Source organism: Dermacentor variabilis, chromosome 4 (genome assembly GCF_050947875.1).
Source record: "Dermacentor variabilis isolate Ectoservices chromosome 4, ASM5094787v1, whole genome shotgun sequence".
In the NCBI taxonomy this organism is placed as follows: Eukaryota; Metazoa; Arthropoda; class Arachnida; order Ixodida; family Ixodidae; genus Dermacentor; species Dermacentor variabilis.
The window spans coordinates 40,390,193-40,405,588 of record NC_134571.1 but is presented as its reverse complement, the minus strand read 5'-3'; the positions used below and the strand labels follow the sequence as shown (position 1 = coordinate 40,405,588).

The following is a 15,396-nucleotide window of genomic DNA, read 5'->3' as shown; positions in this document are numbered from 1 at the left end:
TGCGGAAATAAATTGCTTTGCTGTCCACTTTGAGCAAAAACGAAGTTGCGGAACGGTGGGCGTAGCGCGGTAGCCGCCTTGATCCGGACCACCGTGATCCGGACACAGCTCGCATCTTCACGCACCGCATCTTCAGGTACGGGAAACTCTCGTGACGGGAAGGCGTGCCTCTGCTACCTGGTAGTGAAGTGCTTTGTTGCTTTCGACAGACTGTTGAAATAACGATGGAAGAAGTGGACCAGATAATAATTCATGCACTGCGCCAGATCGGATGGTAAGTAGCGATGCTAAACGCGCTCAATTTGGGCATGGATCTGCCGGAGATGGTTGTAAAACTGTCATATCAGATCTCATCGGCTCCTTGCCCATGTCTGCTTGTAGTCGTAATTTGACGGCTGGTTTCTGATATTGTTTTTCCTATCTTGTTTTTCAGCGAGTTTGATGAAGACGTTGTATCGCTCAAGCAGTTTACCACAGAAATAACTGTCGAAGCGGTGGTACGCTGCCTTCGCTTGATTTCTCCAGAAAGAGAGCTTCCCCTGCACATATCTACAAACATGGTTGAGCGCTATAACTTGGGCATGACATTAGCGAATGCTTGCAGCGTAAGTCGTTACCACAGTTTTTGTTGAATGGTGGCCGGGTCGACTATACAGAAACTGATGCACTGTACTCTACACATCCTTAGGAGCTGGGATTCAAAGGAGACCTTGGCTATCAGACCTTCCTGTATTCGAATGAGGCGGAGATGAGGAGGATATTCATGTTCCTCTTCGAGAAATTACCCAAGGAAAGTGAAAAGGCTGTAGACCAGCAACTCGGTAAGCTGTTGCAAAATGTGGCTATTGTCGAGCGCATCTTTTATCCGTGCCCCGGCGAAATTAGACGATAAAAAGAAAGAAAAGAAAAGCTATATTTGCTGAACAATATTTTATTCAGGCACACACTCACACTTGCATCTCTTTGCACATAGTGGCACTCGCCTTTACACTCAAAACTACTAAAGCTCTCAACTCAGCAGAGGGTGCAAATGAGTGTATTTATTAACATTTCGACAAGAGACTTGTCTTCATCAAGTTGTCAACTTGTCTTCAACATCTGTCAAAATGTTGACTCTAGCTTGAAACATCCCTTGTTCAGACACTGTTGATCTCACTTAATTCAGGTTACACTCGTCTTGTGAACCACTGTCTTGTTTGCACTCGGATTGCGCTGGCCCATGGCATTATCAGCTACAGACTAGCTAGTAATATGACATTTATTATTGCATTCATTCGTGTTCAAATATTGTCTGCTTGCATTCACTGGCAGTCGCTGATTAAGTTTTTATGAACCATCAATTACTCCAGTCTGTACTTTTACGCTCATAAAACAGTTGCACCCTTTGGGGTTTATATTTACCTCACAACAATAATCGTCATTTGACTTGCTTGCGTTTCCTTACACGCACAATGAGCAGGCAAGGACGCCGGTTACAATATAAGGTATGGACAACACAAGAGTTGTGAAATAATCTTAAGACATCTTCACCACTTGCACTTGTAGCCTAAAATTGAAAGGTGCCATTGTCTTTGACTACACACAGAGTGCTCACTGCAATGTTCGACTTTGAACTGTGTTTGTCAGAAGAGTGTCTAATGGGGGACGTATATATGTGGACCAACCATTTGACCATCCTGGGGCTCTATCTTGCACAAGTTTGTTTTTTGAATGTCTGTTTTCAGGGGTGACGTCTGATCTGTTAAACCACACTGGTGTCTCAGTGGCTATAGTGTTTTGCTGCCGAGTACAAGGTTGTGGGTTCAACTACCAGCTGCAGCATTTCTATGCAAATATGTTTCATGCTACAGGCTTTGCATACACATTAAAGAGCATCAGGTAGACAGACTGATCCAGAGTTCTTACTGTGGTGTCTGGTATCTGCTGTATTGCTTTGGGATATTTGATCACCTTCAAGGCCCAAAGGCGTTACAGAAGGGAGTGGGTAACAGATAAGTATTACAAGAACAATACAGTGTAGCTTCTAAGAATATAAATAATGTTCAACTTCAACTAAAGCCTTAAATGCAACTACATCAGTCAGTTCAGCAACAGATGGGCAGGTTGTGCGATTTGGGAACAAGAGTCGTGGAATGGCTTTATACGGGGGAATGGCATGTGTACTTTATGTTGGTGATCAGTTCTGTTTAATACATAGGATGGCTCTGGAAGAAGATCGTGTTTTAATTGTTCGTGATAGATCTTATGAATGAGAAGTATACGGTACAGATTTTGGGCATAGAGAAAAGAGTTGGAAGGTCCAAAACTTTAAATACATAATACACTAGATTTGCATACGTAGTCTGAAGAAATAAAACATGCACTCCGATTTTTGACGGATTCCAATATACTTATGTCGAGTTTTTTCAATCAGTCCTCAGGTGTGGGACCCCTGCGTCAATTTTGCCATTTCGATACAAAACAAGTTCTTGCGCCAGAACGGCTTCGGCATATGTGCTCCAGCAGTGGCTGCAAACAGCAAATGGGTTCTTTCTCCAAAAAAATTAACTGATGATTACAGTACTCCCTAACGCGAAATTTGAGCGCAGCTGCATACATGTTTTCATTTCGCGATATATTGACTGGCGCAGACAATCGGCCTCGTGCGGCACGTTGCAAACAGAACAAAGTAGGATGCGACTGCCTCGCTAATTGGGAGATCGCAAGAGGCAGCACATGGGTAACACGTGGGTGACGTGTGGACGCAGTTCTCAGCAGGCGCTGCAGACAGACCTCCAATCATGCAGCACTTTGTTTCCATTCAGACGACGCACACTACTCTGGTGCCAGCCCTTAGCCATTGCCACAGCACAGCCTGTCTCTTGCGTGCCACTACACTTTTCTTCTTGTGCTTTCGCCATACCTTCCTCCTCTGCTTTCTTCCTTGCACTCTCTTCACTGTCGCCATTTTTCATCCGCCCTCCAGGTTTACTTTTTCATTTTTTCTTTTCTTTTTTGCTGTTCTCGTTCACTCATTTACGAGGACACCGAGGGATAACGCTGATGCTCACCGTACGAACGGGCACCTGAGAACTGCACTCTAAAAGGGTGCAGCCATTCACATTCACATGCGACGGCACACTCCCACGCAGTTTCTCGTAATTTTTGTGCTTATAACACTGAACTTTTCGGCACTTCCGGCAAGTAGCCGGCACATGCGCAGCCCGTCCCTGCTGTCGTTGCTTCTGTCAGAATGGCCAGGGCGGCTGTATTTAGAGTGTTCTATAATCAAGGAGGCTATATCACTAGAATACGGTTAAGTGGGCTGAGCAGCGCAGCGCTGCCTAGCTGAGACGCAAAACAATAAAAAGTAGGCTGAGGGCACTGCGAGCGAACTAGACATTCGGGAGGCGCGCACTGCAGTGGGCTCTGCAGGTGGGCGCCTCTGTTCCCAGGGTGACAATAATAAAGACTATTCCACGCTGTTTCTGTGCCGATATGGGTGAGGCCTGAGCCATTTTGACCTATCACGAAGGACTAATGGTGGATTTGGAATAAAAACTAATTGAGATAGTTTTACGTTATACCAGCCAATGGTCGATTTGTGGCTCTCTGGGTCTGCAATGACATATAGTGACCCAGAAATTGTTACCGCATTGATTGGACCGCATAATTTGAACATTTTCCACTATCATCATGAGCGTCGGTGCAGGAATACAGTAAACTATCAGTTGTACGAACGTCGGTTCATCAAATATTTCAGAATAACGAACTTTTTAAATATCCCCGGCAGTTTTCTTATAGATTCTATGAAAAGATGTTTCACTTAAACGAATTTCGGAACAGTGAATATTTCAGTTTAACGAACTCGCTCAGAGGACCAAGGCTTATTTTTATGATCAGAACCGATGCCCGCCCTCATCAAACCACCGCTACAGCGGCAATGTAATGTCGCTGGTGCTACAGAGCCCCTGGGGCAAAGCGGCAGCGCGGAAAACGAACGGCAACGAGGCATGGCCTCCGAGATTGCCTGCACAAAATGAGCGAGCATGTTATCTCGAAGGCCATGAACAAAGTAACATCGCTGGCGCTTACAATGCTGCCAGAGCAAAGCAGCGATCTGTCACACCACAAACCACGCGGTGTGTGTTCTTTTCCAACTGGCTAGTTGTGGAATGGTCGTCGTCTCTTTCTTTTGAAGAAGAGACGAAGAAGAGGCAACTGCCGAGCCAGTTTCACGCCCTATAACTCTAGCTGAGGTTGTAGGGTACATTGGAAAGTTGAGAGACTTTGTGTCTCAACAGCAAGCTGTGCCAGAAGAAGTGTACAAAAACGTTGACTCTTTGGACAGTTTTGTTACTTCCTGTGCTTTAAAAGTACAAGTGTATAAGAAGATTACAGATTTTTTTTTCTAAGTGAGAAAGGCAGCATTATAACTGTTATGAACATTGTACTTGATATGTACAAATTCCATTTCACACATTTCTAACACTATGGATGCCATGTTGTTTGCTCCACGAATTGCACTTCAAACTTTTGACTCTGTATGCCATGTCTTATGTTGGTCTAGTGAATAGTCAGTTTAGTGAACTTTCCGTTAAGTGAACTATTTCCTCTGGTCCCTTGAAGTTCACTCAAGTGAGAGTTCACTGTATATAGTTTGATTGTAGTACCACCGATGTTTTTTGCTTTACAGGAAAGTGTGCACCGTGCCACCGCTCGGCCTACTCTTCCATGTTATAGTACGCTGTATCTACAAAGCGCTATATATTCTATACCCTCCCCCCCACCCTCCGCATTCTGATTGGCTTGTGGCAAGGCAAAACTATTTATATTATGTAGAAATAGCTTTTAATAAACCACAGTAGTTCATAACTCTGGCTTCTCCGTACAGTCAGTTGGTGAAGCAAATTTCTAGGCACTTCACCCACACTGCTGATCTTGCCAATGTTAATTTCTTGTGTTTATGGTAAACAGCAATGCAGAGGTGATTGTTGCTATGCCACTGAAGTGCCCCCCTTTTGTGCTTATATTATTCCCTAACGAAGCTACTTCTTTGGTAAAATGCTAGGGAAATGTTGAGACACAGCACTTTTTTGTGGTAGGAGCCTGTTCTGAATGCTTAGATTGTAATTTATTGATTATTATACGGTTGACTTAGTTATTCTGGTTCATATTTTGTGCAATCCAGGGACAGCAGCTTTGATTTCAAGGTCAATATCAGAGCAAATTGCCAGGCAGTTGAAAGCACCTTGGCTTCCAAACTATTGCAAGAGAAGTGGTGTCCGATGGAAAGGAGGCCATTGGTGGAAAGAGGTAAGGTTCTTTATGCGTTCCGTGTGTGTGTGTGTGTGTGTGTGTGTGTGTGTGTGTGTGCGTGTGTGTGTGTGTGTGTGTGTGTGTGTTTATATATATATATATATATATATATATGACATTTTGTCATATAAACTGCAGTATAACTGCATAAGTCAGGTACAAGTAGACGTGTGGCTTGGATGAAATGGTTTGCTCATTTGCCACATTTTCTCAGTAGATATGGCTTTCTAAAATTGTCATGGCAGTGGACTGCACAAACTTGCTTAGCATTAGGTTTAGTTGGAACTGTAAGTGCTCAAAAGCCCTCCACCACAGCTTACCTCCTGGCTCATGTGTTGCTTTGGGTTGTTAAATTCCACAAACCCAATAAATAAATCAAATGGGCAGTTTAGCACTTCAGTAGCAGAAAGGTCAGTGGTCTAGACAGCACAGCAAGGAAAAAAGGAGAGATGAAACCCTTCTTGCTGAATTTTAGTGGAGAACTTGAAGCCCTTCTGGAACCATATTTTCTACTCTTCTTTTTGGAACAAGTCAGTTTCAATGGAAGATTAAGTGCATAGGCAACATGTTAAAGTAGCAGGACAGCAGCGGATGTTGAGATGTTGCCTTTTTGCATCGAAGAACGCAACGTGGAAATTGGCAGGATTGACTGAAAGTCTTAGGTGACATAATGGCTTTAACAGTCACTGTCTGTTTGCAGTTCTCTGGTAGTGATGTTCAAGTGGTTTTTTTAAAAGATAGATGTACGTAAGGAGGAGCTGCGCGTATACTCTGTTGATATGCTGGGAGAGTTGAAGATGGGATGCACTGTTTTCAAGTTTGGCTCGATTGACCAGTTGGGGATGCACAGAATATGTGTATGATCAACCTTATTGCTGCCTTGAGTGGATTCTAAAGCTTGAACTAAATATGTGCAGGGAAAGTACAGTTAGCACATTTCAACCTTAGACCTACCATAGTTTGGAAAGTCTGCAGGGCCCCTACCTTTAGAAACTGTCATCAGTACCCAGCATAGAGCACCACTGCAACAGTAGATATTTATTGATGATAGTGTTGCTTCCTCTATTCCGTCACTGCACTCGACAAAAATGCAGTTTGAAGATAATGTTAATGCAACGTGCATTCAATCCCGCAGGTTCCTTCTTCTGCCACATTCGCTTTGTCTGGAAACCAGTCATCATACACCGAAATTGATATTGCTAAAAGAATTTAACAAAAATGCGACCACAGCTTTGTAGGAAATGTTATAGAACCTTTCGCTAATGTTTAAACAATGAATTTCTGCTGATTACACTTTCTTTTATTTGAAGATTAAAGCTTTAGTGGATCATTTGTTTTTTATTTTGCATTTCAGGACTACAGTGATTCAAGCACGCTAAGAACATGCAAACTGACCCTTCCTGGAGAGCGCCCTGGTAATATGAGCTCATCATTGATATTGCAGTGTTAATGTGGCTTATTATTCACTTTGGTGCGACATTGTGTGATTATCTCAACCAAGAAAGATCAGTACCAGTATACATTACCAATGAAGGAATCCCTTGATCATATACATTATGAAATGTATTTCTTTGCATTGTGTGGCAGTTTATCGTTTCCGTGAAGAATGTCCTTCAGTGTTTAACCACTGTGTAAACTCTCGTAATTATATAATAACATAAAGTGAAATATGGGGACCTCAAACACAAATGCAAGGAAGTATGTACAGTTCCATTAGCACGGAAGTTAATCATGTTGTGAATTTGGAGAAATGTAGTGCGAGAACTTGCTGGCAAGCTATATGAATGAGAGGTGTATGCTGTGGTCTTACAAAATGCATCTAGCCTCCTAAGACCCTGTGTCCATCCTGTCCTTTTCAAAACTAGGCCAGAAGCAATGTACAAAATAATTTTGCTTCAACTTGTTCCCATGTATTTGAAAAAAATTATACTACTCTGTGCTGGATCTTTTTATCATCACCGGTGACGAAAAATGCCCATTAAGATAGGTTCTAAATGCCATGAGATAATGCTACAATCCGGGGGTGTTATTTTGTGATGGTTCCTTTTGCCCCTTATCATTGGTTTGCTCGAACCTTCTGCTATCACTTTGATCAGATACTCTGCGACAGTAATGAGAAACAATGAATAGGATTAGAGAACAAATTTTTTACTAAACACAGCCCCCAATTTGAAGAACCAACACAACAAAGGGTTGTGCACAAATAGGAAGCAATAGCTAGAAAGCATATTATGCTAACACACTGTGTTATGGGGCCAGGTTTCAATGAAATTATAACCAGGAAGGCATATAAACGAGGAACTTACTGGTGAAATTCTAATGAGTATATGTGTCTGTGATTATAAAATATTTACCACAATTTTGTAGTTGTGATGTGCCTTGTTTTCTTTAGTCAAGGCATGTAGGCTCAAGGAGAAAATAACTTATTCGGCTAATATTTCCCACTATTTACAGCACTGTTCGATTTTAAAACAGTAAGAGTGAGGAACCTTGTAGTTGCCAGTGTAAGGCACGGCTTTCGAAGCCAAACTTTGATGGACTTTCTAATGAAGGATTGCATTCATATCTCTATGAGCAAAACTATATCTTGTCATCCAGTTAATGGAACTTAAGTGATAACATGAGCCAAGGCAACTAGAAAAAAATCTTTTTAAAATGTCAGCATTGCAATTGGTCAAAGCATTTATTGTTCTGCCCAGGTGGCCTGACAGAGCCACTGTGGAAGCAAGCTTTGGATACAAGAATGCTTGCTGCTTCAGTATTCGAAGTCAATGCAGCTTCAGCAGCCGCCATGCAAGACCAAGAAGCTGAATTGCACCAAGCTGGGTTGCTCTCAAAAGGCTCACAACAGGTAATTACTAGTACTGTACTGGATGTACAGTTGAACACCTCTACTTTAAACGCCTCTACAGTGAAATTACCTTTGTAAGAAACAATTGATTATATCCTGGCTGACTTTCTATCTTTGATGTGTATTGTGAACTCCTCTAAAACGGAAGACCAGTAGAACAATTGAATTTAGGTATCCCCGACGGCTCATTTGTTGTTTTATAAGAAGTTCCACATAGCAGTGATGTGCTGCCCCCCGAAGACACCGTGAAGCTGGGCTCTGTACTCTTGCAGCAGCATATTTGACAAGTGTGCTGATATCAGAAGTAGTCCTGCTGCGCTTATCCAGAAACCACTTAACTCACATACTACATTTTGTAATGCATCAGCGGGTTCAACGGCTGACGAATACGTCGTGGTTGATGACGATGTAATGTTAGCGTAACTGACAACTGACGTCTCGAAAGGCACATAAGGCTGGAAGGAGGCAAATGTCAACGAATGTGACAGTGATGAAGATGCTGTAAGTGAACGAAGGCTTTTGATGGCAAGGGATACACCAGTGAAATTCGATGATCTACAGCTTTGCTTTGCGTAGTGCCTGCTTTTTGCCAGGGAAGCAAAACAGCAAAACATGCTGTGAACCCTGGTGCAGTAAGGTTGGCTGCAGTCGCAAGTTCTCAGACAAATTGTGCATGGAAAAATTATCTACAGCGCGTGATCTTTACAACAAGTGATCTGTATAATAAAGGACTTTGGAGGTACTGAGCACTTCGTAATAAAGGGGTTTTACTGTAACATGTAGATTAGCAAAATTTGTCTGTGGAATATGCTCCAGTTCTGCCTTTCTACTCAGAGGTGGGAATTTCTTGCATGGAAATTAGTGTTCTGTGTTCGTTCGCAGTGTACAATTACAAACTTTTGCTCAGCATTGTAAGCTTGTAACAGGAAATGTTTGGCCAAAGTGCAAATCTGGGCATGTTTGTCATCTGAATGGTCTTCGTCAAACATGTTCAGGACGCAGTCTTTCTTGCTTTTTTATGCTGCCTTTATTTCTTCTTTTTTTTGCTTTTCCCCTAAGTTCTTGTTTATTTTATTCTTGATATCTCAGTATCTCTCCACCAAGTTCCCTTGGGAAGAAACGTTTATGGACCATGGGAGTCTTCCAAAAACTGAATATTCTCTTGTGCCTTCAGCATCACAGTGCAAGCATAGGCACTTGCATTTGTCATGCACTCACAAGTATTGTCAGCACCATTCAAATCCAGGGTGCAAATTATGGGTGCTAGGATATTGAACTTGCTAAACCCATGGTTCTTTAAAATTTGTACCAGATAACATGATCATGAGGGCCATACAAAATAATGTATCTTTAACAGACAAACTTGGAAGTTTGTACTTGTTTAACACGCCTCTTCATATTGTTCGTTTGAATTTTTATGGTCAAAACCATGTAAGTGAAATGTTTGGATTAATTGGTTTCCTCTGCATGTTCCAACAAACCCATAGTCCTTTAACATTTGTATCAGATAACAGATCATGAGGGTCACACAAAATAAGGTATCTTTAACAGACAAACTTGGAAGCTTGCACTTGTGTTTAACATGTCTCTTCACATTGTTTGTTTGAATTTTTGTGGGCAAAACCGCGTAAGCGAAATTTAGGTTAAATGGTTTCCTCTGCATGTTCCAACAAACCCACGGTTCTTTAACATTTGTACCAGATTACAGATCACGAGGGTCATACAAAATAACGTATCTTTAACAGACAAACTTGAAAGTTTCCACTTGTGTTTAGCATGTTTCTTCACATTGTTTGTTTGAATTTTTGTGGGCAAAACTGCATGTGAAATGTTTGGATGAAGTGGTTTTCTCTGCATCTTCCAACAGGAACACAGGCAGCGAAAGAAAGAGCGTATCCAAAAACGAGTGGCTGACGCGTTCCAGCAGTCTTTGCTCTCATCAGAGCAGTCCCGAGTAGATGTGTCAAAGCTTCTGGCATCCCTTTCCTCCACAAGCAATAAACCCGCAACCGCTAGGGAATCAAAGTTTACAAGAACAGAGAAGTTGCAGTTTACAAAGGTATGCTAAATATTTTTCTGCTATTTAGCTTTGAGTTTCAAAACACACATGTGCATGCACATGTATTACACCCACACACACAGACACTCACTTCATAATATTTTCGTGGAACTTGACAGTTCGAAAGCATGCCTTGCAATTTTCCAGTGCTTGAAAATGGCCCATAATTGCAAAACAATGAAAGAAATAAAGTACTGTCTTCCTCCTGGTAAGCCAAACAGCATCACGAGGGCTAAGAGATAGATAATAAACCCTTTAAAGTGGCAATTAATTCTGCCCATCGAAAATTAGTATTGTAAAAAGCATACAACTGCAGAATGGATGGAGAGTTTGCAATTCTTCAGTGAGAGTTGTCACATTTACAGAATGTGTATTCCATGCAAGAACTCTCTACTGGAATACCAGACATGACAACATAAACTATTTTATGTCTAGCATACTTGGATAGCACTTATCCAGCCACTTGAAGAATATGCTCGATCTAAAACACTATGAAAAGGAATAAAAAAAAAATAAAAAAATGAACCCGCTATGTGACATACTGTCACCGAAAGCAAAACACTCAGCTGTTTACCGTGCACCTGTTTTACTTATACAGTTTACGCGTATTATTAAAACTAGCAGAATAGCTCTATCCAGAATTATTTAACTGTGCATGCAACACACTTTAAATATCATCATTTTCATGTGTACTTTAGCTCATCATGCACTATTTTGTTGTGCACAATTGTTCACACTGCACCTGAAGGGGATGAAGGCATGGCATTGCATTCATTAAAAAACGGCTTCACCTGTAGGATGAAGAGCCAAGGCAAACATCCGGGTCCCAGCTGGAACTTCAGAAGCAGAGTTCAGAGGAAGAGACCGAGGCCAAGATTAAACAAATGCAGAGCCAACTAGAAAGCATTTCTGAAGTCATTAGTCAGCTTGAAGTTCAAGAAAAGGAGGTGTCAGCGGCTTTGCAGCAGGTACGTTGGGTGCCTTCTGTATATATGCCACATATGTGTACAGCACAGTCCGCTGTTAAAGAGAATGCTCATTTCATACTTTGCTACCAACTGCAGCTGAACAAACCATTTTTATAATTGTAAAGCTAGCTTTCCTGTGGGGCAGTTTGCCCAACTAATGGCAGCGCATGAATTTTTGCAAACAGCTTATACAAATGCAGTTTGCTTGCATTATGATATGGAAAATATAGAGATATGGCTTTCGTGATGAAACCATGTGTAAGGGACAACCTTTGCAGGTGCAGTTAGCACTTTGACTTCATTTGAACAATGACCGGTGCCACGATAAGTTGGACAAAAAGTGCATTACCGAAAAGTGCATTTGCAAACTATGAAAAGGGTTAAAAGAATGCAGACTATTTCTTGATTCGTATGTGCCGGCTTAATGCATTACATCAGGTTCACATCACATCACCTTTACTTTTTTTTGACTCTCAATGAAGTAGAATTGTTTCTGTTATATTGGCTTTATTTATTATCTTCTAAGTGTTTCCTTTTAAGAGTAAACTGTACTAAACCTGTCCTGTATGTACTAAAAGTAAGTGCAACTTAAAGTGTCAGGGAGGGGTGCACATGAATGGGACCGACAGTGCACTGCTCCTGACTGTGTGTTGTAATCGTCAATAATCAGCACTGGTCGAACAAAGGCTGATTGTGGAGCCATTGTTTGACAAAGAAACTTGTCTTCATCAGGGCCCTGATGAAGTCAAGTCACCCTCATCGAAATACTGGTTGTAGAGATATCCCTTGTTTGACCAATGCAACACCGTCACGTTACGGTGTAACATCCGGGCACATGGAGCCTGGTGTGTTTAGGTCTTTGGATACGTAAGTGACACAGAGTGCGTTATTCTGCAAAAACGATGGAGCCAAGTGGACACACCCTCATGCTCTGCTCAATCAGCTCTGCTGCGTTCTGCCTTCCAGTTCTGGCATGAGTGTTGTGCACGCAAACACTAGCATTTCTGCTCTGCATACCACACTGTGGTGCATACAGTGGTCTCAGCGGAATGAACAGTGCACTTCAAGCTAAGAACACTGACGGTTTTCCTTCTGTGTCGTCTTGTATGCCATTGAAGTGCAATGCCTGCAGTGCTGGTTATGGCGCACCTCCTTGTGCCAGCATTATGAGATGCCCCGATAGCTGCCAGGGCACTGTTTCCACTGCGCAGCAGAAGTTTTCTTGTGCGCTGTGTCACTGCCAACATGCCACCCCTGTGTATTCTTAAAAGACTGTCTGAGGAGCCACAACACAATGTTAAATTTTGCTGCCATTTTCAATGCTTAATGCTTCTATGTTCGAGCGAAACTGCCTAATTCTTTTTTTTTTAATACCGTATTTACTCCAACCTAGGCCGGCCCCTTACCTCGAATGTAAGCCGAACAATAATGTGAGGACAGCATTCACAAAATGAAAACAGCATTTATTTAATATGAACATGCCAAGATCACTCTACATCATCATTGCCGCTAGCCTTGTATGCTTTCGGATGCGTGCAAGCGCGTGTCCGTGTGCCCATGCACGTGCAGACAGTGCAACACGGCTCGTACATGTCGAAACATGGCGTGATCTCGGTGAACAGCTCCTCTCTGTTATTGCGCACTTATCTTCCTTATCACTGTCATCTCCTTGTTGCGGCACACGCATAAAGCATCTCCCATTGCCCTCCCCAACGACGGACATTTTTCTTATCGATGCTGAAGTTCCGCCCAGCTTGAACATATGGCAATGCTTCTGCGGCTAGCACAACTTTTCGTTTGTGGCATTGCCTGTTTGGTGCCATTACGATAACGCCACGCCACACGCCAATACGACACAGGACGAAACGGCGATGTCATTCATGTCATAGTTTCCTACAATATACTAGAGGGAGCTCTGGCACTGCAGTCGTTGACCCACGATGGGAATGGTGGGAAGTACATGGATTTGTCTGATCGTCATGCTTGGGGATTCAGACGTTCGTGTGGCTTTGTTTATTATGCTTTATATGCCTTCATTGTCGTAAATTTCTGAGCAATCCATACTTTTCTAAGTGCAGAAGACACTGCGAACACGCATAATTGCTACTAATTGGAACGATTGAGCTTGTCGAGGTGGCCAAATCGAAACGTGCCACTGTCTCAAGGTACTGGCTTGCACACGATAAATTCATAAGGTCGTTTCACATCGCTTGTTGATGCATGCATCCGTGGCGTAATGGTTTCAATATTAGGCTTCTGTGCGAGAGGTCTTGAGCTCAAATCCTGCCGTTGGACAAGTTTAGCAACGTTTATTTAATTATTTGTTACACAGTACATTGTTGAAAACGACGAGCTTACAAATGTCGCAACGTTTTTAAGGCAGGAGGACAAAGTTTAGGGAAACCCATGTACTTCCCATAATTCCCATGCTGGGTCAACCACGCTCATTGCAGCTCCCGTAGACACTAGCGCCAGAGTTCCCTCTAGCAATTATTGTATGAAACTCTATGGTTCGTGTACTTCAGTTGGCGCGGCTAGTAGTGGCTGTGATACTGACTTATCTAGATGGCACTAGCTATGCACCATATTTATCATTTTCAATTACAAACTGGCTAGTTCTTTTTAAATCCTCGAATCTAAGCCGACCCTAGAGTTTGGTATATGGTTATCTGAAAAAAAAAATAACTATCAGCCTAGATTTGAATAAATACGGGACATTTCTTGCACCCTCAGCATTATTAGAATGCAGCAGCAGAACATGTTTGGAACCTGAATTTTTCAAGTAAATTTTTTGCATGAACTCAAAAAATAATTGAGGGGCTGAACATTATTGACCAATCTCATCTGACTGAATTCTGCTTAGAAAGCAGCAAGCCACTTTTGAAGTTTGCGTAGTGCAAATCGTTACTGTCAAAAACTAACAAAATAAAAGAACCCACTCAGTAACAACATTCTGGTGTCACATAAAACATGCACGTCTATTTTGCAAGCCCTCTTCGTTAATATACTTGACTCATAATAAAGGGGCCAAAACATGGTTGTCCGACTATTCTCCGTTTAACATTGTAACTGAGGCTGGAGGGCCCATCATGGTTATATATAGTACACACACAAAAAAACTGTGCTATCAGCACACATTTTAACTAGAAATTTCAATTTGAAATTGCTGCCTCCAAACCTCTCCCACTGACAGCGACCATTTTGGCATGGGGTGTGTGACGCCAAGAAATGAGAGGCAACGACTGTGTCTGCTTTCAAACAGTGCAATACCACACCGGACATTTTGCTCTACGTGCTCTGGAACCTAATGGTGCAGCAAGGGTGCCGCCATTGACTTGTGCCCGCAATTCCTTAACTTGCACAATAAAAAAACAGCAGCAGACTGCCAAGATGCACATGCATAGAGAAAACGACACATAGCAGCCATGACATTTACAGCTTCTCTGCGATCACTTCTGATGTTTACAGTACACAAAAGCATGGCTTTCATGATCAGCTTCGGTTACCTGAGGGAGCTGTTTACGGAGATGTCCACTGTTAGGAATGGCCGGCCGGGGTGGCAACATGCCAGCTATTCCAGCCCGCTGCACGTGCTTTGACCGACCCGCGGTGGCGGCGCCCTTCAGAGAACGAGCGAGGACGACAACGCTAACCGACCATGCGCCGCGTTTGGAGGATCGGTGACGACAGCAGGGCTGGCCACATTTGGCGCCCCATGCATTGTTGGTTAATTTGCCGGGTCATCATGGTCTCTCTGCGGCAGGGGGAGCCGCCCTGGCAAAAGGGTGCTTTGTGGTACGGGGGCCCCAGGATTCGTCACAGTCTACCGGCACACGTGGCGACTAGAGGAAAAAGGCAGCTCTGGAATTTAGAGGCGCCAGCGGGGGTCGGGTGTGACCACCTGACCATGGGGACGCCAGACAATGGACACCACGACGACTGCGCTGGAAAGGTCGTCGGCCCTCGGAGAGAGCACCGAAACCTGTACGGCATGTGTGTGTGTAAAACTCCTACCCTCTTCTCACAAAGGCGACCACGAGGACTTTCTACAATGACGTCGAACGGAGTGGTTATAAGTGCCTGTTGTCAGCTGCTAGAGTGTGCTCGTCGTCGTGCTCTGTGCTCGTCAATATACTCGTGAGCTGTGTGCTCGTTTGCTGTATGCTTCGTCTTGCGGGCTCCATTTGGGAGTCACGCTAGGCTGTCGATCATCTCTTGTT

General features: G+C 43.0%; 1 protein-coding gene across 1 annotated transcript in view; it reads left to right on the top strand.

Moving 5' to 3' along the window:
* Nucleotides 1–86: 86 nt before the first annotated feature.
* LOC142578979 (coiled-coil domain-containing protein 22 homolog) overlaps nucleotides 87–15,396 on the top strand; it is a 25,145-nt gene continuing 9,835 nt past the window's right edge. The window contains exons 1-8 of the mRNA XM_075688737.1: nucleotides 87–274; nucleotides 434–605; nucleotides 689–821; nucleotides 5,171–5,295; nucleotides 6,653–6,713; nucleotides 7,998–8,149; nucleotides 10,017–10,208; nucleotides 11,006–11,176. Coding sequence (XP_075544852.1) covers nucleotides 225–274; nucleotides 434–605; nucleotides 689–821; nucleotides 5,171–5,295; nucleotides 6,653–6,713; nucleotides 7,998–8,149; nucleotides 10,017–10,208; nucleotides 11,006–11,176 — 1,056 coding nt within the window. The 5' untranslated portion in view covers nucleotides 87–224. The remainder of the gene's footprint in view (nucleotides 275–433; nucleotides 606–688; nucleotides 822–5,170; nucleotides 5,296–6,652; nucleotides 6,714–7,997; nucleotides 8,150–10,016; nucleotides 10,209–11,005; nucleotides 11,177–15,396) is intronic.